General features: G+C 39.5%; 1 protein-coding gene and 1 long non-coding RNA gene across 5 annotated transcripts in view; one reads left to right on the top strand and one right to left on the bottom strand.

Annotated features, from left to right (window-relative positions):
- The window catches only part of TBC1D31 (TBC1 domain family member 31), an 83082-nt gene that overhangs the window by 44375 nt on the left and 12789 nt on the right, over positions 1 to 25918 (top strand). For all 4 annotated transcript variants that reach the window (XM_056823141.1, XM_056823140.1, XM_007488263.3 and 1 more), the window contains 8 exons: positions 6795 to 6928; positions 7192 to 7371; positions 8867 to 9099; positions 9674 to 9826; positions 11104 to 11239; positions 14842 to 14934; positions 18003 to 18143; positions 23181 to 23375. In XM_056823141.1, coding sequence (XP_056679119.1) covers positions 6795 to 6928; positions 7192 to 7371; positions 8867 to 9099; positions 9674 to 9826; positions 11104 to 11239; positions 14842 to 14934; positions 18003 to 18143; positions 23181 to 23375 — 1265 coding nt within the window. The remainder of the gene's footprint in view (positions 1 to 6794; positions 6929 to 7191; positions 7372 to 8866; positions 9100 to 9673; positions 9827 to 11103; positions 11240 to 14841; positions 14935 to 18002; positions 18144 to 23180; positions 23376 to 25918) is intronic.
- On the bottom strand, positions 9673 to 24434 carry LOC107651892 (uncharacterized). Its single transcript, XR_001629160.2, has 3 exons — positions 24190 to 24434; positions 23487 to 23617; positions 9673 to 9809 (listed from the first exon to the last, which is right to left on the bottom strand). It is a non-coding gene; the product is annotated as an uncharacterized LOC107651892 (long non-coding RNA).

The raw sequence follows: 25918 nt of genomic DNA, 5'->3' as shown, positions 1-25918 counted from the left end.
GTGAGAATGTGTCTGTGAGTGTGTCTGCATGTGTGTGTGTGCCTGTGAGTGTGTGTATGTGAGTATCTGTGAGAGCGTATATGAATGTGTGTCTGAGTGTGAGTAAGTGTGTGTCTGTGTGAGAATGTGGCTCCCCTTGGCACTCCTTGTACTTTTTTGGTCTTAAGGGAGTTACTGGCTTTACTGATGAAAACCTTGAAATGATTTTTCATCATTTCCAAAGACAAGTTTGACGAATAAGTTATGTCATGGTCCTTTGGGACCAGAGGAGGGGTGACTATCACATAGTAAGATGGATTGTTTCATGTGTAGCTTGTAAACTGACACCAAAAGAAGTTCCTAAAGAGTTGCCACCATCTTTTGAATGGTTCGTATCCCCAGGATAGATAGTCTCAGGAATGACAGCTTTGAAGGACAATACTCATTTGAATGTCCAAATCTATCCCCCCTTCCCCAGGCTGATCTTGGTTTACTCTCATTACTTTGTAGTCACACTCAAAGGCAGGGGAGCCACCATGGAATAGGTGGTTGGCTTAATGACATCCTCTTAATTCTCCTCCCAGTCCATATCACTTCCAGGAAGAAAAATCCATTTGTCTCTGAGATGATGGGTGGTGGTGCTGTGCCTTACATAGTCTTCCATTTGTTGGTCCTCCTGTCAACCCTACTACCTAGACATCTTCCCTCTGTTGAGCTCTGATTACTGCTACATTAACAATCAGAGCAGAATAAAAATGTTCCAGTAAAGACAGAGAAGGGACTCCTGACCCAGACTTTCTGAGTCACATCACAAGATGTAGCTTACCTGAAACCATAGGAAATGGGTGAAATTAGGTTCTACTTTAATTAAACCACATCTGTTTAGTTAAGGGTGCTTCATTTGGGGCTGTGAACTTGTTTTTTGATATTTAGATAACTATTTCAATCTAATTGGTTTTCTTTGTAATCCTTTGTGTTTTATGCATTTAAAAACAAGTTTCTGAGAAAGTTTACAGAGATTTCACCAAACTGACTGCCAAGATATACACAAAAAGGGTTAAGAGCTCTAATTTAGGTAGATTTTTCTTTCAAAGTTAACGTGGAGGGTAGAGGAGCAGAGGTTAAGTCTTTATCTTCTATCTTAGAATATTGGTTCTAAGGCAGAAGAGTGGTAAGGGCTAGGCAATGGGGATTAAGTGACTTGTCCAGGATCACACAACTTGAAAGTGTCTGAGGCCAGATTTGATCTTAAGACTTCCTGTCTCTAGGCCTTCAGTATCTCTTTGTCTTAGCAAACTTATTTATCTACTACTGACATAAAAATCCAAAGCACCACCAAAACCCTTTTTTCTCATTAAAAAATGGGAACTAATAAGGCCATAAAATACATGCCTACATATGTAGACATTGTAAAAATAAATGGTAAGTTATAAAAATAAAATGTTTATTGAAATATATATAAGAATTAAAAAAAAAGGATTTCTGATTCTAAGGGATTCTAAATCCACCCAAATAAACTCCCTAGTTCTGTAAGGAACTGCTTCTCAGGTGTTTCACAGGCTACACTAATCCTCCCTAATCTGACTAACCCAAATTTATACTATCTAAATAAAAACTACCGCTATTATCCTTATAAATCTTAACTTCGCCTTCAAATTATAAAATAGCAAAGGCTAGCTGGTTGAGTCTCAACAAGAATCAAGTTAGTCCAAACCAAAGACCAGGTTTTTCTTTGGTCTTCTCAGATATAAACCAATTTATTAAAACCGCAATAGATATTCAATAGTGTTTCCCAAGTTGGGAAAGGAAAATACTGAGTTCCTTCAGATCTTTCCCTCAGACAGAGAGGGAGACAAAGATGTTACCTCCTCCAGCCCTGAGAGAGAGTCTCTGAGAGGGTGTCTCTGCTAACTGCCAGAGAGCAACTTCCAACTGCCAGAGAGTAATTGACGCAGAAAAATGGTTATAACTGTCAGCAGTTGAAATTAACATGCTCTCTCAGCTCTGCTTCAAACTCCAGTTCTTTTCTCAAGCAGCCACTTTACTTCTTATCTCTAAGCTAATAAAACAATAGTTATTTTCTTTTTTTTTTTAAACCCTTACCTTCCATCTTGGAGTCAATACTATGTATTGGCTCCAAGGCAGAAGAGTGGTAAGGGCTAGGCAATGGGGGTCAAGTGACTTGCCCAGGGTCACACAGCTGGGAAGTGGCTGAAGCCAGATTTGAACCTAGGACCTCCCATCTCTAGGACTGGTTCTCAATTCACTGTGCTACCCAGCTGCCCCCAGTTATTTTCTAATATCATCCTTACAACATGTAGTTATGAGATCTTGCCCAAAGTGTGTCCTTTTATTTTCTTTTCCCTTCTTTCCTAGACCGTCCATAGAATTCAGTAGGCTTGTTGACAGATTGACCTACTTATACCAGGCCCATTTAGTACAACTTTAAATCAGAACTATTTTAAATGAACCACCCTGTATATTAATAGGAAAAAAAAGTCTAATTGAAGACAAGATTGGTGCTTTGCATTAATCATTAGTAATAGAACAGTTCTAAAGGTTGTAAATAAATAGGCAGCTTTCTGAGTTTGCTATTTTCATTTAAAATCTTAAACTGCCATCTTGAATTATTGTACTCAATTCTGAACACCAGCTATTAGGACACTGACAATGGGGTAAAGGTCAGGGGGAGGCAGGATGGTGCAGACATTCAAGGCTGGCCCATGTGACAATTATTTGACACATTGGAGATATTTAGGCCATAGAAGAAGATGCTTAAGTTGAGTTCAGGGAAGGAGGTGTGGTAGTTAATGTACAACATTTTTTATCCTTCTCCCTTTCCCTATACTGTATTATCCCTAAACCTGTTTTCTGACTTTACTGTGACTCCATTGACTGGTCAGCTCTGTACTCTCTTCTCCTCTTGAATGGTGAGCTATGAATTGTTCTCACCCGCTGCCTAGAGCTGGAGGAAGTCATGGAGACATGCTGGCAGAGTCCATCGCTGTGTGTTACCAAATCTCACCACAGTAAGCCTGACCTTCCTTTTGTTAAGGGCAAAATTTTGGGGTTAAGACTGAATATATTTTTTTAGTGGTCACCAGGGATCTAAATTCTAAACTCCAATGAGATACTTAAGTCAAAATGGAATTTTATAGTGGTTTATTTACAATAGAAGGAAGAAATTAAGAATGAGGGAGAGGGGGAAGGGAAGATCTGCTCCAGCAGGATCTGAGCCAGGGGCAATTCAGAGGCCTCAGTCATGGGGCCTTCCTAGAAGATTAAATCTAGTTTGGCTTCCAGCCACGAGGCCTCCTCCAAGATCAGGGGTCTCCTTGGTGGCTGGTGCCTTTAGAAAGCCAGGGAAAAGGGGATTAAGCCTTGTACTCACCATATGACAGTCCAAGGGAAGCAAAGGTCTCACACCGCAGCTCCTCCAAGCCAAGTTCCACCACCAAGCTCGCAAAAGGTCCCTCTCACAGGAAGTGATGCAAAATATAAAGGCAGTTCTTTACATCACTCCCTGTGTCTCACATGTACCAATGGTGGCTTAAATTTGGCTTTGGACAGCTCAGGGGATCAGTCAGTTGTTTCTGATTTGTCACTTGTTAACACATGGGGGTCATAGACCTTCCTCCCCCACACTTAATCCTTAAGTGGGGGTGTATACATTCCTGGTTGCTAGAATTCTAAAGACTAAGCAGGGTGGAATAAATCTAAAAATTCACATTTTCCTGTCTCTCTGTCTGTTTCTTCCTCTGTGTGTCTCTTCAGTCTTTCCCTCTTCCTTAAAACCACTCACCAGATCCAGTTCTCTCAGCTGGCTTCCCGGCTCAATTTCTTGATAAATCTGTCTACCCTATCACTTCTCCTCCATTCTCTTCTAAACCCTCTATAATTGGCCTTTATTTTTCATTATCCAATGTAAACTACCGTCTCAAAAGTTTGTGAGGCTCTCTTCATTGTCAGATTGAATGACATTTTCTGAATCACCATCATGGCCTCCGAAGGGGTCAATGACCATCTCACCAGCTTCAGAGGTTCAGAGCTCTAGATCCACACCACCACCAGATGCCCAGGAGTATCTATGTGCTAGACTCGCCCATGTGCCCTCCCTTCTTCCCAGCTTCCCAGCCTCCTGTCTCTCACCTCCCACTCTAACTTCTCCCCAACATCTGTCTCTTTCTCCCCAATCCTGCGTTTCTGTCTCCTCCTTCTCACTTGTATAGCCTCTGCCATAGTCTCCAGGACTGTTGGCACCTCCTGCCTATTGTGATAAAGGATGGAAAGGTTTGCAATTTGCAAAACTGTGCAAGAACTGAAAAGTGCAAACCTAGGTATGATTGACAGTGACCAAGGGTCACATGGGAGCCTGAGCGGGAGGATCTGGGAAGACTCCATCTTGCCCCAAAGGACTTTTCTTCTGGTCTCCTGAGGAAGTCAAGAGGAAGGTCTGAAGAGGGATCTGAAGAGAATTTTCCCTGTGTTGAACTGAGGAAGGGTTCCTGTATCTAGCTGCTGGCAGCATTCAGTCTCACTTGGACATGAGGACTTGCTTGGACATCTAACAACAACAGATGCTGGCTCTATCTTTTTTTGGATCCCTGCTGAATAAGATTTGGGAACTTAGTTAAGTTTTAGTTTAGTAACCCAGTTAGCATAGTTAGTTGGTTTTTTAAATAAGAATAAACATAAGTAAGTTCCTAAGACCTTATTCCTTTCCCTTCCAAAACAATAAAGTAGATTTTTATGTTTTTTCCTCTTGTGTTTCCCTTATCCAAAATCCTATCCTAACACTGCTCTCTGGTTTTTCTCCTCCAGTATAGCCTCCCTGAGGGCCTCCTTCCCTCCCTCCTCAGCAACTGCCTTATTACCTCTAAGATCAGCTCCTGTGTTGGGCACCTGCAGGTCTTCCCCACATGTTCTTTTCTCTTGTCTTCTTAATACATTCATCATCTCCGCATTCACCCCTCTTGCCATGTGGACACTCTGTCTCCTGTGCCCGTGCCTTCAGTGAACTCTCTTCTCGCCTCTGCCTCTTGGAATTCCTGGCTGCCCTGAGTCCCATTCAGTGCCACTTGCAGTCAGATTCCTTTTTGGGACTCCCCAGTTGCTGGTATTTTCTCCTCTAGGATTATTTTGGATTTCTTCTGTGTCTTATACAGATGACTATTTATGGACATGCTATACCTCCATTAGAATGTAAGCCCCCTGAGGGCAGGAAATATCTTTTTTCTTTTTTGTCTTTGAATCCTGTTATTTAGCACAGTGCCTTACATTTTTTTTTAACCCTTACCTTCCATCTTGGAGTCAATACTATGTATTGGCTCCAAGGCAGAAGAGCGGTAAGGGCTAGGCAATGGGGATTAAGTGACTTGCCCAGGGTTGCACAGCTGGGAAGTGTCTGAGGCCAGATTTGAACCTAGGACCTCCCATCTCTAGGCCTGGCTCTCAATCCATTGAGCTACCCAGCTGCCCCCTGCCTTACATCTTAATAAATGTTTGTTGAATGACTATTGCTTTGATAGACTTTGGAGAAGGAATTTGATTGACCATATTTGATTTCAGAGACCAGTAGTAGGACTAGTCGGTGGAAATTACAGAGAGCCAGATTTAAGCTTGATATTTGGAAAACTCTCCATACACTTAGATTTCATCTTCTTTACCTGGTAAAGTTCCTCATCACACAAAGTCTTGAATTAGGGGCTAAATAACCACTTACTAGGAATTTTATAAATGGGGGGATTTGTGCTTGAGGTGTAAGTTGGACTAGACAAATTCTTAGGTACCTTCCAGCTTTGAGATTCTATGATTATTGCCTGCTTCTTAATTCAGTACCTCAGAACCCTTTTATTTTTCATTTTCATTTTATTATTATATTTTCTTAGTGTGGGTTTTCTTTCCACTGGTACTGTTTTACCAGTCATTCCATCCCATGGTCCTTAGCAGTGGCCATGTCCAAAAAATGCATCTCCCTCCAGCCAAGAAGCTTCTGGGAACTTTGTTAAACTGGTCTTTTGAAAGTCATTTATGTCCATACCCAGAGCCTTTCCATCAAGATGGGATCTGATCTATTGACTTGGGTTTTCAGGAGCCAAGCCCACCTCCCTATCATGGGGAAGCTTTACAGTGGGACCTCAGTGGGAGCAGCAGTGGCAGCAGAGGGCATGGTAGCTATAACTTCTAGCTAAATTTTATAATAATTTCTCCTTCATTTTCTTAAAAAAGCCTTCCCTTCCATCTTAGAATCAATCCTTTGTATTGGTTCCAAGGCAGAAAAGCAATAAGAGCTAGGCAGTGGGGGTGAAGTGACTTGCCCAGGGTCACACAGCTAGGAAGTGTCTGAAGTCACATTTGAACCCAGGATCTCAGTCTGCCTCTCAATCCACTGAGCCAGTGGCTGCTCCCCTCCATTTTTAATTAGCAAAGAAAGAATTTTGGAGATTTGTGTTTTTTGCCTAGGGTTATGAGTGCTGTTGTGTCATACTTTTTGCTCCTTTTTATTCATTGCCCTTTAGGGGCTCAATGAATTTGCAAAATTTCTGAAGAATGAAAAGCTTTTTAATCTGTTGTTCTAAATGTGGGAAGACTGTCTTCTGTTCTCTTTACACATGATTGATAACCCTGTAAATGGATGCACCTGAGTCAACTAGATGCAGCTAGTCAACTAGCCTACTCTGTGAAAGCTCTGAGGTTTCACTGGGACATAGGGAGGGTTGGGCCCAGACTTTCCTGCCTCTGGGCCCAGCTCTCCTAATCCCAGTGACTGCAGGTTGTGACAGGAGAGTAATTAGTGTCTGTTTCTTCCTTCCTAGTTAATTGGTGTCAACATTGGTTTGAATATTTTCCTAATCCACCTATCAACATCCTCAGTGTAATCGAAAATCTTCTGGGCCATCACGACAAGCAGCTGTTGCAACATTACATGAACTGTGGAGTGACCGCCCAGGTAAGAGGCACTGCCTCGTGTGGCAGTCAGACACTCTGTGCCGTACACCGGGGGCGCAGAATACCTACCTTGTTTTCCATCCCAGTCGCCTCAAATGTAAAAAACCTCATGTTTCCAAGACCTGTAAAGCAATAAAGAGTAAAAATGGCAGACTTCTTTGGATAACAGTGTGTGCGGTATAATTCCGTGAAGAGCACTGCCAGTATGGTCGTGGTTTGGGAGGGTTCCTATCAAACTATTGAGCATATTCTTGTTTCTTTTAGTTATATGCATGGCCCCTTCTAGAAACGGTGTTCTCAGAGGTTCTCACACGAGAAGAATGGCTTCGAGTATTTGACAATGTCTTTTCCAACCACCCTTCGTTCCTCCTCATGATTGTGGTGGCCTACAACCTCTGCTGCAAGGCACCTCTACTCAACTGTAGTCTTAAAGATGACTTTGAGGTACAAATCTGAACTTTGTAAATGGAAGCTCTCTCTGTACGTCATTGTTTCCAAAAATGGTCACAATAGAATTGCATTTGTAGTTTTCACTTTTTTACAACTGAATATTGCTTGTACTATTTATCTTCATAGAAACTCACCCTATCACTTTGACAGATATAGCATATAACATTTAATTTTTTAACCCAACTGAGCAAAATAATCATTATATAATGCCTTGTTTTAAGGCATATCAAAGAAATAGTCTCAAGTAATGTCTGTTTTTTAGTTTTTAGTCTTTTTTTCATTTTTTAATGCAATAAGCATTTATTTTCTTTCCTACTTCCCCTCAACACACACACACACACTCATGTGTAATAAATATAGTCAAAGAGAACAGATTCCACATTGGCCACTTCCAAAAAAAAGTGTATCTCATTCACATTTATCACCTCTCTGACAGGAGGTGGAAAATATGAGTAGAATTATGGGTGATCATTGCATTGATCAGGGTTTTTCAGTGTTTCAGAATTGTTCATTTTTCTTCTCTTGTATTTATTGTTCTCCTGGTTCTGCGTATTTCACTTTGCATGAAGAAATGTCTTATCTAAAGTTGAAGAAACTTTTGGTTAGACTGAGTTTCCTTGACAAAATATGATCATCTATTCTGGGCACATATGTCAGTCACACTTATGACATTAAAGCAGACAGTTGTCTGCTGACAAAAAGACTAGCAAAGCATGGAAAGAATGCCAAGACCTTTAAGGAACTAAGTAAATATGTCTGAAAGGTAACAGGTGCTCTTATGTCAGCAGAAAAGGTTATCATTGCTATTGAATCATTTATTCTTTATAAATACAAGAAATCTCTTCATTTTAACTATTAAACTATTTTCCTCGAGCTCATGTTTTTGATTATGAATGGCCTTGCTGTCAGTCCTGACTAATGGGGGTCCGGGGAGAGACTAATGAGGCGTGAATTTGGTGGTATGGGAGAGTGAGGTGGGGGAATGGAGGGAAGAGGCAAACAGCCCCGGTGCCAGTCAAGGTGGCTGCAGAGTTCCCTGGAGTGGAGGAGAGTGGTGGGGCTGGGTGATGGGGAGATCAGCACCAGTAAAGATGACTGCAGAGTCTCTACCTGAATGGAGATGGCTCTAACCACTTATAGGCCTATTGTCAGGATGAGGTAACCTGGATTGCCTCTATTGGTTCAGGTGAGCTACCTTGACCAACCTCATTGGATGGTCCTAAGAGGGTGTGGAACCTTGGTTTCTGGGGGTGGGGCCTGTTCGTTTTGATAGGGATTGGGGGCAGGGTGTTTTGGTCCCACAATCTATTGCTTGCCTTTTAGAAATAAGAGGTAAAATCTTATTTGGGGATCCATATGTAGTAAGAAAAGCATTGTGTTTCCTAGAAAAATACCCTGTTGAAAATAAACTTAATTTTTTTAAAACAATAATGTATATTGTACTCTATAACTACATACCAGAGAATTTAAAAGGAAATTTTCCTTACAGTATTTTTTCCATCATCGTAATAACCTGGATATAGCTATTGTAATTCGAGAAGCCTATCGCCTCATGCTTTGCACCCCAGCTGATATTCATCCGAAGAGTATGCTTGATGACTTTGTCCCACTGACAAAAAGCCAATACCCAGTCTTTAATAAGTATCCCAAATTCATCGTGGACTATCAGACACATGAACTAGAAAAAATAAGGAATGATGAACTGGAGTACTTAAAAGAGAGGTAATCATGAAATATTGACAAGAACAACAACAACAATAATAGAAAATATTTTGATAGTCCTTTTAAGATTTGTAAAACTTTTTTTACACATTATCGTGTTTATTGTGATAAGGAAAATCATGCCCACTTGCCTTTTGTAAATTTAATGTTATAACTGTTAACAAGGGTTACTCGTGAAGACATATTTAGAAATGGATTTTTAAAAACTCTTAAATCCTTTATTAGAAACCTGATGGTCATCTGTTGTTATACAAATCTTAGTATTTTTTCCGTGTATATCTTATATCAGAAAAGGTTTTACTTGTTCTTGTTGCACTTTGAATTTAAAAAGATCTGAAATATTTTTTTTAAACACCACTCCTTAATGCTTTGAGAAAGTTTTTTTCTGAAATGTTTTTAAATTTTTATTTTGTTCTGAGTGGAACCGTAGTGCTCAATCAAATCAAGTTTCTCATGGTAAAATACTAAATTTTTACATTCATTATAAAATTTTTTCAAAGCAGAGGGACTTTTGATTGATCTTGATCTTTTTATTTCACTTTTCAAAATAGCATATGGAATTGTTTTAACTCAGGCAGGCAATCCATGAAATGGAAGCTGAAATACAGCGACAGAAAGATGAAGATGAAGTTTGGTACCAGAAACAGGAGCTGCTGCGTGAGGCTGAGGAAAAGAGGAGGGATATTCTTCTGGAAGAAGAGAAGAAGCTTCTGGAACAAAGAGATAGGTACATAATAGGTCACTGCTTCTTCTCGTTTAAAGAAAAGTTTGGTTATTTACTTTTTTACTCTTGAACTTTAGAAATTCAACATCATAGACTCTAAACAATCACCCTGGTACAATTATCAATAATATGGAAATAGGTCTTGATCAGTGATACATGTAAAACCCAGTGGAATTACAGGTTGGCTATGGGAGGGGGATGGAAGGAGGGGAGGGAAAGACCATGAATCATGTAACAACCATGGAAAAATATTCTAAATTAATTAAATAAAAATTTTCAATTAAAAAAAGAAATTCAACATCATCTAGTTGAGGAGAATTCTGGTTATATATTTAATTTCCATATACAGTTACATCATTCAGAGTTTGATCAAGTGTCAAATAAGTAGGAGGTAATAAAGCCCACTTTATACTAGAACTACTCTGTATATAAATTAATTTTTCTTTGATTATTTGAAAGGCATTGCATTTCTGTGTGGCCACAGAGCCATCCATCATCATGAACATCTGTGGCTTTATTGACAAATTACAAAAGTTTTGCTTAATAGAATTCTGGGTAAGCCAGCTTTTGCTGGTTTATTTCATTCAAATTCTGTGTAAAACCATCTTGTTAGCTTTGTTTTATAATAGCCCATATGTGTCTTAAAATTTTTTTCTTGACTATGTAATCCCTTCCATTATGCTATTCAGAACTTGTCTTTTGAAAAAGGCCTTATTCTAGTAAACTGCCTCTTTGTACACACAAATTTGTAATTCAAAATATCTGTTAATTAAAATCATCAAGAGTGGGCCAATTGGAGTTGTGAAGTATGCTTTGATTCCCATTCTGTGGTGGCTTAAGAAATTTATTTCCAATATGAATTTTAAAAATAATAGACATTGAGTTGAGCTATTGGCTTCTTTTTAAATACTAAAAACAAAATCCAATGCTGTTGAAGCTAGCCTGGCACAAAATGTCACATTCTTCTTTGGAACAAAAGTTAGAAATAGGTTCTTATTTGTTTAAAGCAATTAGGGTAATAGATTTAACAGAGTATGAAAGAGGTGGCCAATGGCACATGGGCAATTTTTCTAGACATGGTGAATTCAGGCTTGTTTTTTTTGCATTGTGAAGCTTTCATTTCTATATTGTAAACACAGCTGTGGGACAAAGGAACCCATTAAAAAGAAAGTAGATGAGAATAGGTAAAGGCCAGCTGTTGTTGCAAAACTTAATATTTTTCAATTTACAGCTATATCAGGAAAGGTTTTATTTGTTCTTGTTGCATTTTGGGTTTAAAGACTAGTTGCAGTGAAAAGAGATCTGAAATTAAAAGAAATACAGCTCCTTAGTGCTTCGAGAAAGCGTTTTCTGCAGAATCAACAAAACCAACGTGAAATGGAACTGAGAAGACTTGATGATGAAATTGAAAGAAAGGTTCGTTATTTTTATTTAAGTATTTTTTCCTGCGAAATTGTTATGTGAATCAGATGACTGACACATTCTGTCAAGATAGTTGTAGCAAGACAATAATTCCTTTTTTAAATTATACATGGAACGTGTGCTTGTCTGCTATGGTATGATACATTATATAGCCATACAGTAAGTTTTATTTTCTCACTCATTTCATCAGGGTCTCCTTTGAATTTTTTCCTTTTGGCATTTCTAAGGGAAAATAAATTCTATTTCAATATTCAGTTCACTTGGATATAATTTATTTTAATATACACAGTAAAATTTTAGATTGATTATTTTATTCAAATTCAAATTCTCTTATAAGGAGTTTTGTAACTATTTTTATTTCCCATTTCTTTGAAGTATGGAATATTATGTATCCTCTCTAGTGTTAATAACCTGAAGACTGAAAATTTAGGTGATTTTTCTCATTCACAGATGAGTTGTTCCTAGAGATTGGTTTGTTTCTTTTCATTTCTAAAAATATTATCATTTCCTATTTTGGGGGAAATGTGTTATGTACAAGCTAACAAATATCCAAGTAGCCTTCTAACTAGAATATATACTGCCATCCTGCATAAGCCATATAGAAAAGTTGTATCTTGTACTGTGTCCTCAAGGCCAAGCCATTAGGACTTTGAGAGATATTAAGGGCATAAGGCAATTCTAAAGGTACTGCGTGGAATGTCCTTTCCTTCCTCTCCAATGTGCTAATATGAGAAACAATTCCTTATAGGAACTTAATTCTTGATCTAATTTCAGGAAGCTAGTATGTGACCTAATTCACTCCACCTCCTATCTCCCATTTCAGTTCTCTCGGATATCTCAAACTGCATGTCTTATAGACATCTTTTTTTTAACCCGTACCTTCTTAGTATCATTTCTAAGACAGAAGAATGGCAAGGGCAAGGCAATTGGGCTTTGACTTGCCCAGATGCACACAGTTAGGATGTGTTTGAGGCCAGATTTGAGCCCAGGAGCTCCTGTCTCCAGGCCTGGCTTTCTATCCACTGCCTCACTGCCCCCTGTCTTATGGACATCTTAACAGAACTTGTTATCCTTCCCAAGTCCTTCCTATTTCCTAACTTTCCTATTACTGTTGAGGAACCACTGAGTTCCCAGTCACTCGGCCTCACCACCTGGTTGTCATCCCCAGCTGCATCCCAGGATGGTGGATTTCCCCTTTATGGCATCTCTTGCACTCCCCCTCTTTCTCTTGCCCCATTCCTGCCCCCTAGAGAGACCCTCATCTCCTTCCTTACCCCATGACTGAGGAACCCGGCTCCCGGGGGTTCCCCTGCCTCAGGCCTCCCCCTTCGGCCCATCTTCCAGCATTTGTGGCACTGAACTCCATGCGTTTCCCCTTCAGGGACCTCAGCCGGCTCTCCCGGCCTCTCCAGTCTTTCTCAGCCCATCCTCCCCGGTGCTTTGCTTTCTGTGGCTGCCCTGGGCCCTGCTCTGCCCTCACACCCTTCTCGTCTCAGCGGAAACTGTGCTTTCTACAACTTCCTCATTTCCCCAAACCTCCTAGGCAACAGCGTGTTGTCCCCTTGTTCCACTGTGAATCCCTGACGGCAAGGAGCATCCTTTGTCTCTGGTACCATCTCTGCTCAGCACAGTGCCTGGCATGCAGTAGGCGCTTACTCTGCTTGTAGCCTGACCAACCGATGGACCGATAGAGAGTGTCCCAAAAGTCTTAGTGCAGTTTTTTAGCTTCAATCAAACCTACCACAAAAGTCTGAAAGAATAATTATTAAAAAGTTTAAAACATTAATATGTTTCTTATTAAAATTCAACATAAGCACCATCTTTTGCTACACATCCTTCTACTCTGTTTTCAGACTTTGTAAAAACTTATTAGCTGCAGCTCAGTGACTGAAAAAAATAACGTGGGTTATCTTAGCCTTGAGATCATTCCAAGAACAAGGTTCTGGTAGGTGTGCTACAGTTTTGACATGACCCCACAAGGTAAAGGAGGTGTGGCCAAAGGGACCCAGAAGGGTGCTCCTCTGTTGACCTCTTGGTCTCACAGAATGTCATCCAGAAGCTGCTCTACACACACTGCATAACGACAGGGTGCCCTGTCCTGTTAAAATTAGACGTTTATTATTCAGAATTCACAAAACAAAAAGTGTAAAAGAAAATGAAATAATTATGCTTTCAAATGTTGTTGATCAATTTGTAACATTTCTACTTCTGGTGTTAAGCTTAAAACTATAATAAGACTTCTGGGACACTCTGTGTGGGAGATAAATGACATATATAGTAACACAAACAGTGCTGATACCCTTACGTTAATTTGATAGACGTAAAAACTGGCGAAATGATCATGAATGGGTAGAAGAAATTCAAACTTGGGGTTCTTTGTTGCCAAACATTAGGAAAGGTTAGTTTTTAAAGTTTTTATAAACACTAAAACACTGTTGGTGGAGCTGTAAACTTGGGCAGGAGAGCAATTTGGAACTGTGCTCAAAGGGCCATAAAATTATGCAGATGCTTTGACCCAGCTATACCACTTCTAGGTCTGTGTCCCAAAGGGATCAAATAAAGAGGGAAAGAACCTACTTGGACACAATATTTCTAGAAGCTCTTTTTGTAGTGGCAAGGAATTGGAAACTGAGGGGATGTCCATCAGTTGGGGAATGATTGAATAAGCTGTGATATATGGTTGTAATGAAATCCCATTGTACCCTAAGAAATGAGGAACAAGATGATTTCAGAAAAACGTATATGGGCTGATATAAAGTAATGCAAGCAGAACCAGGAGAATGTTGTACACAGTAAAAATAATCATGTGTGATGATCAACTGTGAATAACTCAACTGTTATCAGCATTGCAAAAATCCTGTGCAACTCCAAGAGACTTACAACAAAAAATGCTGTCCTCCTTCATAAAAGGAACTGATGGAGTCTAAGTGCATATTGAAACAAACCATTTGTCACTTTATTTCCTTGATGAGTTTTTTCTTGTATAGGGGATGTCTTTCACAACATAATAAATATGGAAATGTGTATTGCATGGTACCACATGTATAACCTATATCATATTTGCTTGCTCTCTCTAGAAAAGGGGAGGGGAAGAAGGGAGGGAAAGTATTTGGATTACAAAATGTCAGAAAACAAATGTTTGAAACTGTCTCCACATGTAACTGGGGAAAAAATACCATAAAATATTACTGGAGAAAAAAAGTTTCTATAGATAAGACCATTAACTAAATATTGCATTTAATCAGTAAGATTAGACAATTTAGGTTATAGCAACTGGGAATTTAGATTGTTCCACTTGCTCAACTCCTGATGATAGTTACAAAATGCTAAGAATTACCATCTGTTCTCATGAGCTTAAGAAATGAACATATGGTAATAGTGTTTTCTCCTTTCATTTAAGGGACAACTTTAAATGAAAGATTAGTATTCACAATGAAATCTAGGAGTAACATTTTTAATGTTTCATTCCAGCACCTATTTACTATCATTGCACCCACTTTCATCATCTGTTTATCAAATTATTCAAAAATACTTAGCCCTAAGATGAAAGGATTTTGCAAATTTGTTATTTAACATTGTGTGTTGTTCTGCTGTAGATATCTTTGAGAGATGAAGAAATTGTGACTACAGCCAGAGAAGTAGGGTTACAAAGGTTGGAAATCGAAACCCAAAGAAGACTCTTAGAACAGGTATAAATTAATTTCCAAACATAATAAAAATCTGCTTTGAAAAATATTATATTAGTCTAGATCAGTTCATCATTGGTTGTATAATTTTTTTGCAGCATTTTAATTCCACACTGAATATGAATTAGATTTTTTAATTCATGTTGAGGCTTAAGAGTGAATTGTGTAGCTGCTCATATTTTTAGTCCATTGATTTGGAATTCGTGGTAATGGAAGCCAGATTAAAATTTACTTTTTTGTTATCTATGCTAGACAAGTATGTTATAAGAAAATTTAATAGTATGATTATTGAGAGGACCCATTTTTTTAGAGTTTAACACATGAATATTATGCAAATAAAGCAGACAAACTAACCTATTTATTAACTGTTAATACAATAAAACCACTCTCATTACTGAAAAGAAAGCAGAGTTAATCTGACTAATACGATTGGATTTATTTTTGTTCTTGTTATATTTTCATTTAAATTGTTTTATCATAAATTTAATAAACACTAGAAAAAGGGAACATTTTCACATATAGAGTAGAATAAGAAAGGAGTATTGTATGCGAAACCATGAATTCCCAACAGGTATAGCTTGTTTTATCCTTTTTAAGTATAATATTAATTTATCATGTTACTTGTGTATAGCTGTCCCAACTTGTATATGTTCCCCTTTGAATTCTCCTTTGTTCTCTTCCATCAATTTTTTTTTAAACCCTTACCTTCTGTCTTAGAATCGATACTAAGTATCTGTTCCAAGACAGACAAAAGAGTGGTATGGGGTAGAGAATCGGGATTAAGTGTCTTGCCCAGGGTTACACAGCTAGGAAGTATCTGAGGTCATATTTGAACCCAGGACCTTCCATCTCCAGATTTGGCTCTACATCTGCTGAGTAACTTAGCTGACTCTCTGTCCATTTTTAAAGTTTCAGTGACCTTCTTATTTATGTTCTTCTTTTCTTTCTGACATTATCATCATCAATACTAATTAATCCTGCCCTCCTTCCCCAAATAGTAAAGAATTAACACAATCCATGCAACAAATAAGTTTAATCAAGCAAATATTTTCCATGTCCAAAAATTTATATCTCCATCTGTAGCTTGGGTCCATCTCCCCTCTGACAAGAGTTAAGTTGCAGGCTTTTATAAAGTCTGTTGTATTCTTTATTTTCATAGATCTAAACCCTTACCTGAATTTTTCCTTTAAAAAAGAAAACAACTTTTACTTTAAAAAGCACATTTCTGACAGACTGTCATCTTCTTTCTGAGGACCAATCTAGCTAAGTACACAATCTTATTGCCAGTATATTGACAATGAGTTAATGATTTTTTTTTTTTTAATAAAACCCTTGCCTTCCATCTTGAAGTCAATACTGTGTATTGGCTCCAAGGCAGAAGAGTGGTAAGGGCTAGGAAATGGGGGTTAAGTGACTTGCCCAGGATCACACAGCTAGGAAGTGTTTGAGACCAGATTTCAACCCAGGACCTCTTGTCTCTAGGCCTGGCTCTCAATCCACTGAACTACCCAGCTACCCCCTTAATGAATTTTTTGCTGATAGAGACCCAGGAAAGGAAGAAAAATAAAAACTAGCCTTTGGTTCTGTGTGACCCCTTCCTACTTCCACAATTGATAAAGTAATGGAAAAGGGATAAAGGGCCAAAAAGCTATCACAAAATTTTTATTCTTCTGTAGATGCTCATTTAAACATGGGTATGCCAAGTGTAAAAGCTTTGTCCCATGGCTTACAAGGGCATAATTGTTAGAAGAACTGAATAAAGATAGATGAGTTATTCTTTTTTTTTTTTAACTCTTACCTTACATCTTAGTATTACTACAATGTGTTGGTTCTAAGGCAGAAATGCAGCAAGGGCTAAGCAGTGGGGCTTAGCTTACTTGCCCAGGGTCACACAGCTAGAACATGTCTGAGGCCAGGTTTGAATCCAGGACCTCCTGTCTCCAGGCTCTCTAGCCACTGTGTCACCCAGCTGCCCCTAATGGTATTATTCTTGAGATAAGACCAGAAGATGCTAAGTTCTTGAAGAGCCTGAGGAGGTGCCGGATGTGTCAGGCACCAGAGAGAACCACGTGCAGCCCTGGATGCCTCCAGAGGCTCACTGGGTCCAGGCAGAGCCACAGGCAAGAAAGACAAAGGGAGAGGACATCCCTGCATCCATCAGAGCATTGTAGTTGGGGAAATTGTGTGGAGTTTTCCACAATCCTGGTCAATTAGCGAGCATCATTGAGTGCCTGGAATATAGAAAAAATTTAATAAATACTTGTTGACAGATTGACTGCTATATTCCAGCCTTCCTATATTCCTAGGCACTACTCCCTGGCACATAAAATTCATCTTCTTAACACAAATATTCTCCCAGTAATGCATTATAATTGCAAAGCTTGGAATACCACAGACTCCAAAGTGATTGAAGTTGTGGGTGACCCAATGGGCAATGGAAAGGTACATAGGAGCATTTTTCTAGCAATGACATGCTCTCAAGAAGTGACAAAACTCCTCAGGGCAGAGGACCATCTGAACCAGATTAAAATGTAATTGAGATGTTTAATAAAAAAAAAAATTTAAATACATAATACAACATAGATTACATTATTTTGAGATTCTGTAAATCAATATGAATTTTATTTTAGTACAAATAGACACAATCTATTTGAATTTGGCACCACTGAGTTGATAGCAACCACATGTTTTTTCTCTGATTTGATAACTTGAGATAGTTAGGTAGCTATTTCACGGGGCAACCTTTGGGGTGCTCCAGTGCTTCAAAATGTAAAAAGTCCTGTAAGAAGGCATGTTGGGTAGAACCTCTGTAGGAAATCCCTGGGAGCATGCAAGCAAGAATTACATGAGATGAGAAAGCGAGGGTGGAATGTGACAGCACAGATGGGAAGGACTGCCCACATCACCCAGCCCAAAGATCTGCTGAAGGAGAAGCGCTTCCTCATAGCTTGGGTCCCATTTTTATCCTACGGGGTATACTGATGACATATCAGAACAATAAAAGTCATGAGTATGGACTTATTTCCAAATGTTATATTAAAAAAAAGACTGACTGTCCAAACTTTTTGCAGCGACTTGCTAAAAATAAGGAACTCACTTCCCAAGAAATCAAAGAAGATCTTGATAACTACAGAAGAAAGAGTGAAATCGAAGAGCGCAGGTTCCAGAAAGCCGTAGAGATGGATGAGTGTCAGAGCCTGAGGACTCACAAGGTAAGAGCAGTTCATTACACCTCATTAGGGGTTGGGGCCTGGGATACAGACATAAAAAGGAAGCAGAAATAGCCTGTGGCCCCACATGCAGCATGGAGAGTGACAGTGTGATTTGGGGTTAGGAAGGCCTCATGCTGAAGGAGGGGCTTGAGCAACGTTTTCAAGGAAACAAGGGACCCTACATGGCGGAGGTGAGAAAGGAGGGCCTGGGGAATGGTCTGGGCAAAGTCACAGGGCGGAAGGCAAGATGGCTTCTTATCATTTTCCCCAAAGTTTTAAGACTGAATAAGTTGATGGTTAATCATTTATTAGGTGCTTGCCATGTGCCTAGGCATACCAGCACACAGGTAAGACAGTCCTGGCCTGAAGGGGCTGCATGCTGGGATAGCAGGAGGTAGCACATGGAGAGATCTTGGTGGCCCAGGAAGGACTTTTCTTCTGCTCAGGCACCGGCTGATTTGTGGCTGTGCCTTTTCCAGGAAACGGTAGCACAGAGGTGATTTGTCTAAGCTAAGAGGTGCAAAGTGGCACAAGGGGGAGTATATGCAGGGAAATGCTGATAGCGAGATGATGGGCCCCAGCCCTTACAGAAGAACTTGTAATTCTCCATCACAGTATCTCATGACTCCTCGGTGTGCCTGTCCCTGTCCCTGTCCCCTCCTAGGAGCTCCCTCCTGCTCTGCTCAGGATTATTTGTCATTAATTAAAGTACAATAAACATATATTACTACTCCATGCCAGGTGTGGTGCTCAGTGCTAGGGATTGTCTGAGACAAGAAAGGAGGACAGTCTCTTCCCTCAAGGAGCTTCCAGTTCCGTGGGGTAGGACCAAACAGAAGCTGAGGTAGTGTGGGGAGTGCCCAAGGGACTCCTGAGCAAAAGCATGGCAGTGATAGCAAAGCCCAAACCAGGCAGAGCAGCTGGTGCCAAATAAGACAGCTGGGCTTCAGAGCCCTTGAGAAGAGAGAATTCAGAATGTTTTGCGTCGTCCTCATTGATGATCACCCTCAGATGATGAACCTTTTCCTATTGCAAGATAGCAAGGAATCACAGCCATAGAATTTCAAAGTAGAAGGAACTTTGTTGATCATCTTGACCAGCCAGTACTCAAACAAAGTCCCTGTTACAACATATTCCCCAAATGGTCATCCAACCTTTGCTTAAAGACATCAAGTGCCAGAGAACTCCCTGCTGCTGAAGGTAGCTCCTTCCACTTTAGCCAGCTTTGGTTATAAAGGAGTTTTCCCTTACATTAACCTAGATTTGTTTATTTGCAACCTCCCACTGCCCTTGTTTTGCTCTTGTTTTGAACTGAACAGAACACATATAATACCTTTATTCTTCAGACACTTGAAGACATTGTCATGTGCCTACTTTCCAAAATAGTCTCTTCTGGCTAAAAACCCCCATTTCAGGTAAATGACTTAAATATAAAGAAAAAAATTATGAATAAATTAGGAGAACGTAGAAGAGTAAACTTGTCAGATCTATGGGAGAGATCTATGGGAAAGAACGATCTTGAAACCAAGCAAGAGATAGAGAAAATTACAAAATGCAAAATGAATCATTTTGATTAATTGAATTTAAAATTTTTTTACAAACAAAACCAATGCAACCAAGATTAGAAGGGAAGCAACAAACTGGGGGGAAATTTTTCTACCAAAATTCTCTGACAAAGGTCTAATTTCTCAAATTTATAAGGAACTAAGTCAAATGTACAAGAAATCAAGCCATTCCCCAGTTGACAAATGGTCAAGAGATATGAATAGGCACTTTTCAAATGAAGAACAAATTTATCAATAATCACATGAAAAAGTGTTCTAAATCCCTCCTGATTAGAGAAAATGCAAATAAAAACAACTCTGAGGTACTGCCTCACACCAAGCAGATTGGTCGATATGACAGCAAAGGAAAATAATAAATGGTGATGTGGGAAAATTGGGAACTGTGAATAGATCCATTCTGGAAGGCAATTTGGAACTGTGCCCAACAGGCTTTAAAAGATTTCATGCCCTTTGATCCAACCATACTGCTACTAAGTTTGTACCCCAAAGAGATACAAAAAAAGCTTGTACAGAAATATTTATAGCTCTGCTTTCTGTGGTGGCAAAAAAATTGGAAAATGAGGGGAAGCTCTTTGATTGGGGAATGGCTGAACAAATTGTGGTATATGTTGGTGATGGAATACCATTGTATTGTAAGGAGTGATGAAATGCTTAATTTCTATAAAAACCAGAAAGACCTCCATGAACTGATGCAGACTGAAATGAGAAGAACATTGTACACAGTAACTGAAACATTATGGGATGATCAAATGTAATCAGCTCTGCACTAGCAGTGATCCAGTACAATCGTGAGGGACTTATAAGAATGCTATCCACCTCCAGAGAAAGAACTGTGGAAACAAATGCAGGAGAAAATCATAAGATCGATCACTTGTTTATATGGGTGTAGGATTTGGGGGTTTGGTTTTAAAAGATCACTCTGTTACAAATATGGATAATATGGAAATACGTATCAAGTGATAATATACACGTATAACCCAGTGGAATTGCTTGTCAGCTCTGGGAGGGGAGAGGGAAGAAGGGAGGGAGAGAACATGAATCATGTAACCATGGAGAAATATTTAAAAATAAATAAATATAAAAACAAATCATGTAAATAAATAAATAAATAAATAAATGCCCCCGTGTCCTTCAACTGATCTTCATATGACATGAACTCCAGGCCTCCCCCTACCCAGGTCACCCTTCTTTGGACACGATAGTTTATTATTTTGCTTCCTAAAATATAGTCCGCAGAACTGCACAATATCCTAACAGCTGTTCTGAGCAGGGAAGAGTTTGGTCTAACCATCTCCTCCCTAGAAGTAAGTGTCTTTCTAAATTAGCCTAAAATCATCTTCACATTCTTGGCTTCTTTCAGAGCACTAGGTGGTGAAATGGGTCAAGTTCAGGGCCTGGAGTGAGAAAGACATGAGTTCAAACATAACCTCAGAGCCTTACCAGCTGTGTGACCCTGAGCAAGTCACTTAACCTACAGTTTCCTCAATTAGAAAATGAGAGTGATAATAATAACAAACACCTACCTTGCAGGGTTTGTGAGGGCCAAATGAAATAGTAGTAAAGTGCTGTATAAATGCTGGCTGTCATTGGTGGCCATATCACACACTGATGTATGCACTCACAGTTAACTAAAACTTTCAGATCTTTTTTAGACAGTCTGCCCACTAGTCATGTCTCTCTTTTCTTACACTTGTGATTTTATTGCTTGTTTTTTCTAACCCAAATATAAAACTGCATTGGGGATTTTTCCACGTGGGATTTGTAAACTGTTTTTTAGATGGTTTTCTTTTGTCAACGTATGTATTTCATCATATTCATTTAAGAACATGATTGGGAGAAAGGGCCCATAAAGTTTATCAGGCCGCCCAAAGGGTCCAGGATACAAAAGTCAGTCAAGAACCCCAGCTGCACATTTATTCCTGTAAAGTTTTTATCTTGTTTGGCTCCATGTTCTGGCCCATCAAGATTATTTGAATGCAGACTCCCCTTTTCTCTTCTAGCTTTGTTTACCTACGGATCAGCTCTGTGTCCTTTATACTTTTATAAAAAAAAATATAAATATATTTAACAGCACGGTCCTGGAGCAGCCATTTTTTTTTCTTTAAACCCTTTCCTTTCATCTTAGATTCAATACTATGTACTGATTCCAAGGCCAAAGAGTAGTAAGGGCTAGGCAGTGGGGGTTAAGTGACTTTCCTGGGGTCACACAGCTGGGAAGTGTCTGAGGCCAGATTTGAACTCAGAATTTCCAGTCACCAGACTTAGCTCTCAATCCACTGAGTCACCTACTTCCTCCCCTCCCACCCAGCTGCTCTTCACTATTCTTTGAGTGCAACCATTCAGCCAGTTTAGAACCCCTCTCTGTATACTGTCATCTAGCCCATCTATCTTTCCTCATGATTAATAGGAAAGCCTTGATTAGAGTCTTTGCTGAGATCTAGGTAAACTGTATCTTCAACATTCCTCTGATCTCTCTATCAATTAGGTAACCCTATTTTAAAGGGAAATGGTGTGATAAAAAAAATGTTCCCTTACTAGTAATAATATGCTTCTATGTCTCTGTGCTGTACCTGGTATATTCAGAACTAAGCTTAGAAATACCCTTTGGAAAGACTGATTATGTCACTTCATTACCTAATATAAAAGCCAACTAACTCTTCTCAGTATTTTAGTTAACAAAAAACATTTATGTTTTAAATGAATTTAATTTTTTTTAACTTTTCATTTGGAAACTCATTTTTATTTGATTTTTAACTATATCAAAATGAAATTTTGAGGCCTTTCAGATGGCTCTATGTTATATAATCTAAACCATATCTATAATTAAAATAGACTCTTTCAAATTAAGTTTTCTTTTTTCAAAAAATTACACATAGAAACAATTTTTGACAATTGTCTTCTGACATTTTACCACAGTCTCTCCTCCCTTGCCCCCTGCCCATAGTAAAAAGTCCGATGTAGGTTATAGCAGTGCTTTTGTGCAATGTTAGTATAGACTTTCATTTTCATGAAGTAGGATTAATTTTTATTTTTCATAGATGTCTTTCTGATAGATGCATGACTACATATTCAGACATCATAAATATTATTTATATGTGTGTATTTTCCAAAATTATAATATTGATGACAACTTCATAATGTTTCTGACATAGCTTTGTGACTAATTACAAATAATTTAATCTTTCTGAGCCTGAGTTTCTGATCTGTAAAATAGCTAATTGCTTTTATTTGCCATCTAGGGTTGTTATAAGGAATATTAAACTTTGTAAGCCTCAAACCACTACATAATAACTTGTCTATAATGCTTTAAGTTCTGCAAAGCACTTCTCATATATTCTCTTTGTATACTGAAGTAAGTTATCCATAAATATTTTGAAAACATGGTTAACTTGGCTGTGGCCTTCCTCATATATTAAAGAATTTTGCTTAGTTCTAAATATTTAGACTGTGTTTCTGTAATTCCTACTTCTAGGTGATTGAAGAATCTTTGGCAGATGCTGAACAAGCATGCATTGATACCGACTGGCAAATCCAGGTTTTACTTAAACGAAAATTTGATGAGGCAGAACGCAAAGCACAGTATGAGGAGATAGCCAGGCTTCTTCAGAGGAACAGAGCTAAAGAAATGGAGGCATTGAATGCATTGAAGGGGTTGGAAATAGGAAAGGTAAGAACTACTTGATTTGTTTAACATTATCATGTGTCTTCCTAAAATTATTTAAATTTTGAAATGGCACTTCACGTGAGACGGCCGATGTGCCTTGTTTATTTCACAAACCTTTTCCCATTAGCTTGACTGTGTCCAGACCACCTGCTGACTTTGTGGTCATAGAAAGGGTCGGCTCCAGTTCCCATCCCTCCTGGCAGTGCCTCCCTGGGAGATGTTGGGGGAGAGCCTAGAGGTGTGATCTGTGAGGCGCAAAGATGTCATAGTGAAGTCAGAGAATCTCAGGATGATCTTAACAAGAGTCTGTGCCCCACACAGGTCTCCAGGACAACAGCCTTTGCTTAAAGAATGTCCCAAAGGAAAATGGGCCCCTTTGTAGCTTCTCCCCATTGCTCTTCCCTCTGACCCTCTCCCAGGTGGCGGCCCTTTGAGTCTTTCCTATGGGTTCCCCATCCCAGATTCCTGTGGCCTTTCCTCACAGCCTTCACCCTTCTGACCGCCTCCTCCAGATCTCTCAACTTATAACTGTCTTCTGTTAAGAGTAAATTTTAGGGTTGAGACTGAATATATTATTTAGTGGTCGCCAGGGATTTAAATTCTAAATCCCGAAATACTCAAATCAGAATAGAATTTTATGGTGGTTTATTTATACTAGAAGGAAGAAATTAAGAATGAAGGAGAGAAAGAGAAAGGGAAGATATGCTCTGGCCTGGTCTGAGCCAGAGGGAGTTTAGAGGCCTCAGCTAAGGGGCCTCCTTGGAGTCTGGTGCCTTCAGAAAGGTCAAGGGAAAGGGGAGTCAGCCTTATCACTCACCACATGGTCGTTCAGGGAAGCAGGCTGAGGACCCACACTCCACCAAGTCAAGTCCCACTGCCAAAGTCTGTAAAACCCTTCTCACAGGAAGTGACGTGAAATATAAAGGCAGTTCTTTACATCACTTCCTGTGTCTCACATGTACCAATGGTGGCTTAAACTTGGCTTAGAACAGCCCAGGGGGTCAGTCAGTCGTTTTGGATTTGTCACTTGCTAGCACATGTGGGTCACAGACCACCCTCTTCAACACTTAATCCTTAAGTGGGGGTGTATACATTCCTGGTTGCTAGAATTCAAAAGACTAGACAGGGTGGAGTAAATCTAAAATTCACAATCCCCCCTGATGATGATTGGGAGACTAGTCTCCCCAATTGATCACTAAACATAATCATCTTGTACCTCTAAATCTTCTAACTACAGGTGCATACAAAATTTCACCTTCTAAGAGGAAACTACAATAGTTAGTTAGAGAAATAGAAGAGAGAGACAGCAAAACTAATGTTTTTGTTGGGCGCATTGACAAAAGCCAATTAGGGGGAAGTCCCCTTTTGGCATAAGAGTATATATTCAAAATAAATGTTCAATCAACCTTCAGTTCAACCAACAACACCCAAAGTTCATTCTGAATCTTCTTGATGTAGTGTAGGTTTTTCAGGCATCTTTCTGTAAACAGTTCATTTTCTGGATTTTAGGAATTAGCAAGCTTCTTTCCTTGAAGATCTTTCTCAAACAAAAAATTTTAAATCTTGGATTTCATGAAAATACACTTCTAAACTGTTGCACCCAGTCAGTCAGCATTTATTGCAGACCTATTCATTTCCCAGCTGGCTACACTCCTTTTGTGTTTCTTTCCCATGCCCCCATGCCAGGTAGGTTCCCTCATAACCCTTGCTTTTCAGCTCTTTTGTGGATATAGTTTTCCCCCATTAGACCATAAGCTTCTTGAGGGCAGGGACTATCCTTTTCATATTTGTATCCCTAGCACTTAACCTAGTGCCTGGCACAGAGTAAATGCTTAATGAATTTTTGACTCTTGACTGGGTATCAGGCACCACGCTAACCATGAAGATGCAGAGAAAGACAAAAGATGGCCTTGAGGACTCATCACCCACCTAATGGAAGAAACAACAAACAAATGTGTATAAATAATCCATGTGTGGGATAAATAGAGAATAATTATAGAGCAAGGCACCAGAATTAAGAGGGATGTAGAAGGTGGAATTACAGCTGGAAGCTAGAAGGTATAGGTAAGGAGAGAATACTCCAGGCATGGGGAGAAGCCACTGGAAATGCCCAGTAATGCCACTGTCACTGGTAGTGTGTGGCAGGGAGCAAAGTGGAATAGAGGGAAGAGACATGTTGTGTAGGACTTTGAACGCTAAACAAAAGATTTTTTTTATTTGATCCTCGAGGTGATCCTGGAGTCAAGTAAGGTGGATGACTATAGGCAGAGATTTGAGGCAGGCAGACCCACTGCAGGAATCCAGGTGTAGGGTGAGGAGGGCATACAGCAAAGGAGGGAAGGGGATATCCTGAGGGAGGTTACAGAGGTAAACCCTGTAAAGCACCAGATTGGATGTGAGCTGGTGAGAAAGGGGAGCATTGAGAAGGACCCCTGAGCCAGGAGCCTGGAAAGGATAGTATTGCCTTCCACGGTAATAAGGAGGTCTGGGTGGGTCTTAGGGGGAAAAGTGTTCCTAAGTTCAGTCTGGATGTGTTGGGGAGATAT

The sequence above is a fragment of the Monodelphis domestica genome, chromosome 3 (assembly GCF_027887165.1).
Source record: "Monodelphis domestica isolate mMonDom1 chromosome 3, mMonDom1.pri, whole genome shotgun sequence".
Taxonomy (NCBI): domain Eukaryota; kingdom Metazoa; phylum Chordata; class Mammalia; order Didelphimorphia; family Didelphidae; genus Monodelphis; species Monodelphis domestica.
Note: the sequence above shows the minus strand (reverse complement) of the source record. Positions and strands in the feature narration are given on the sequence as shown.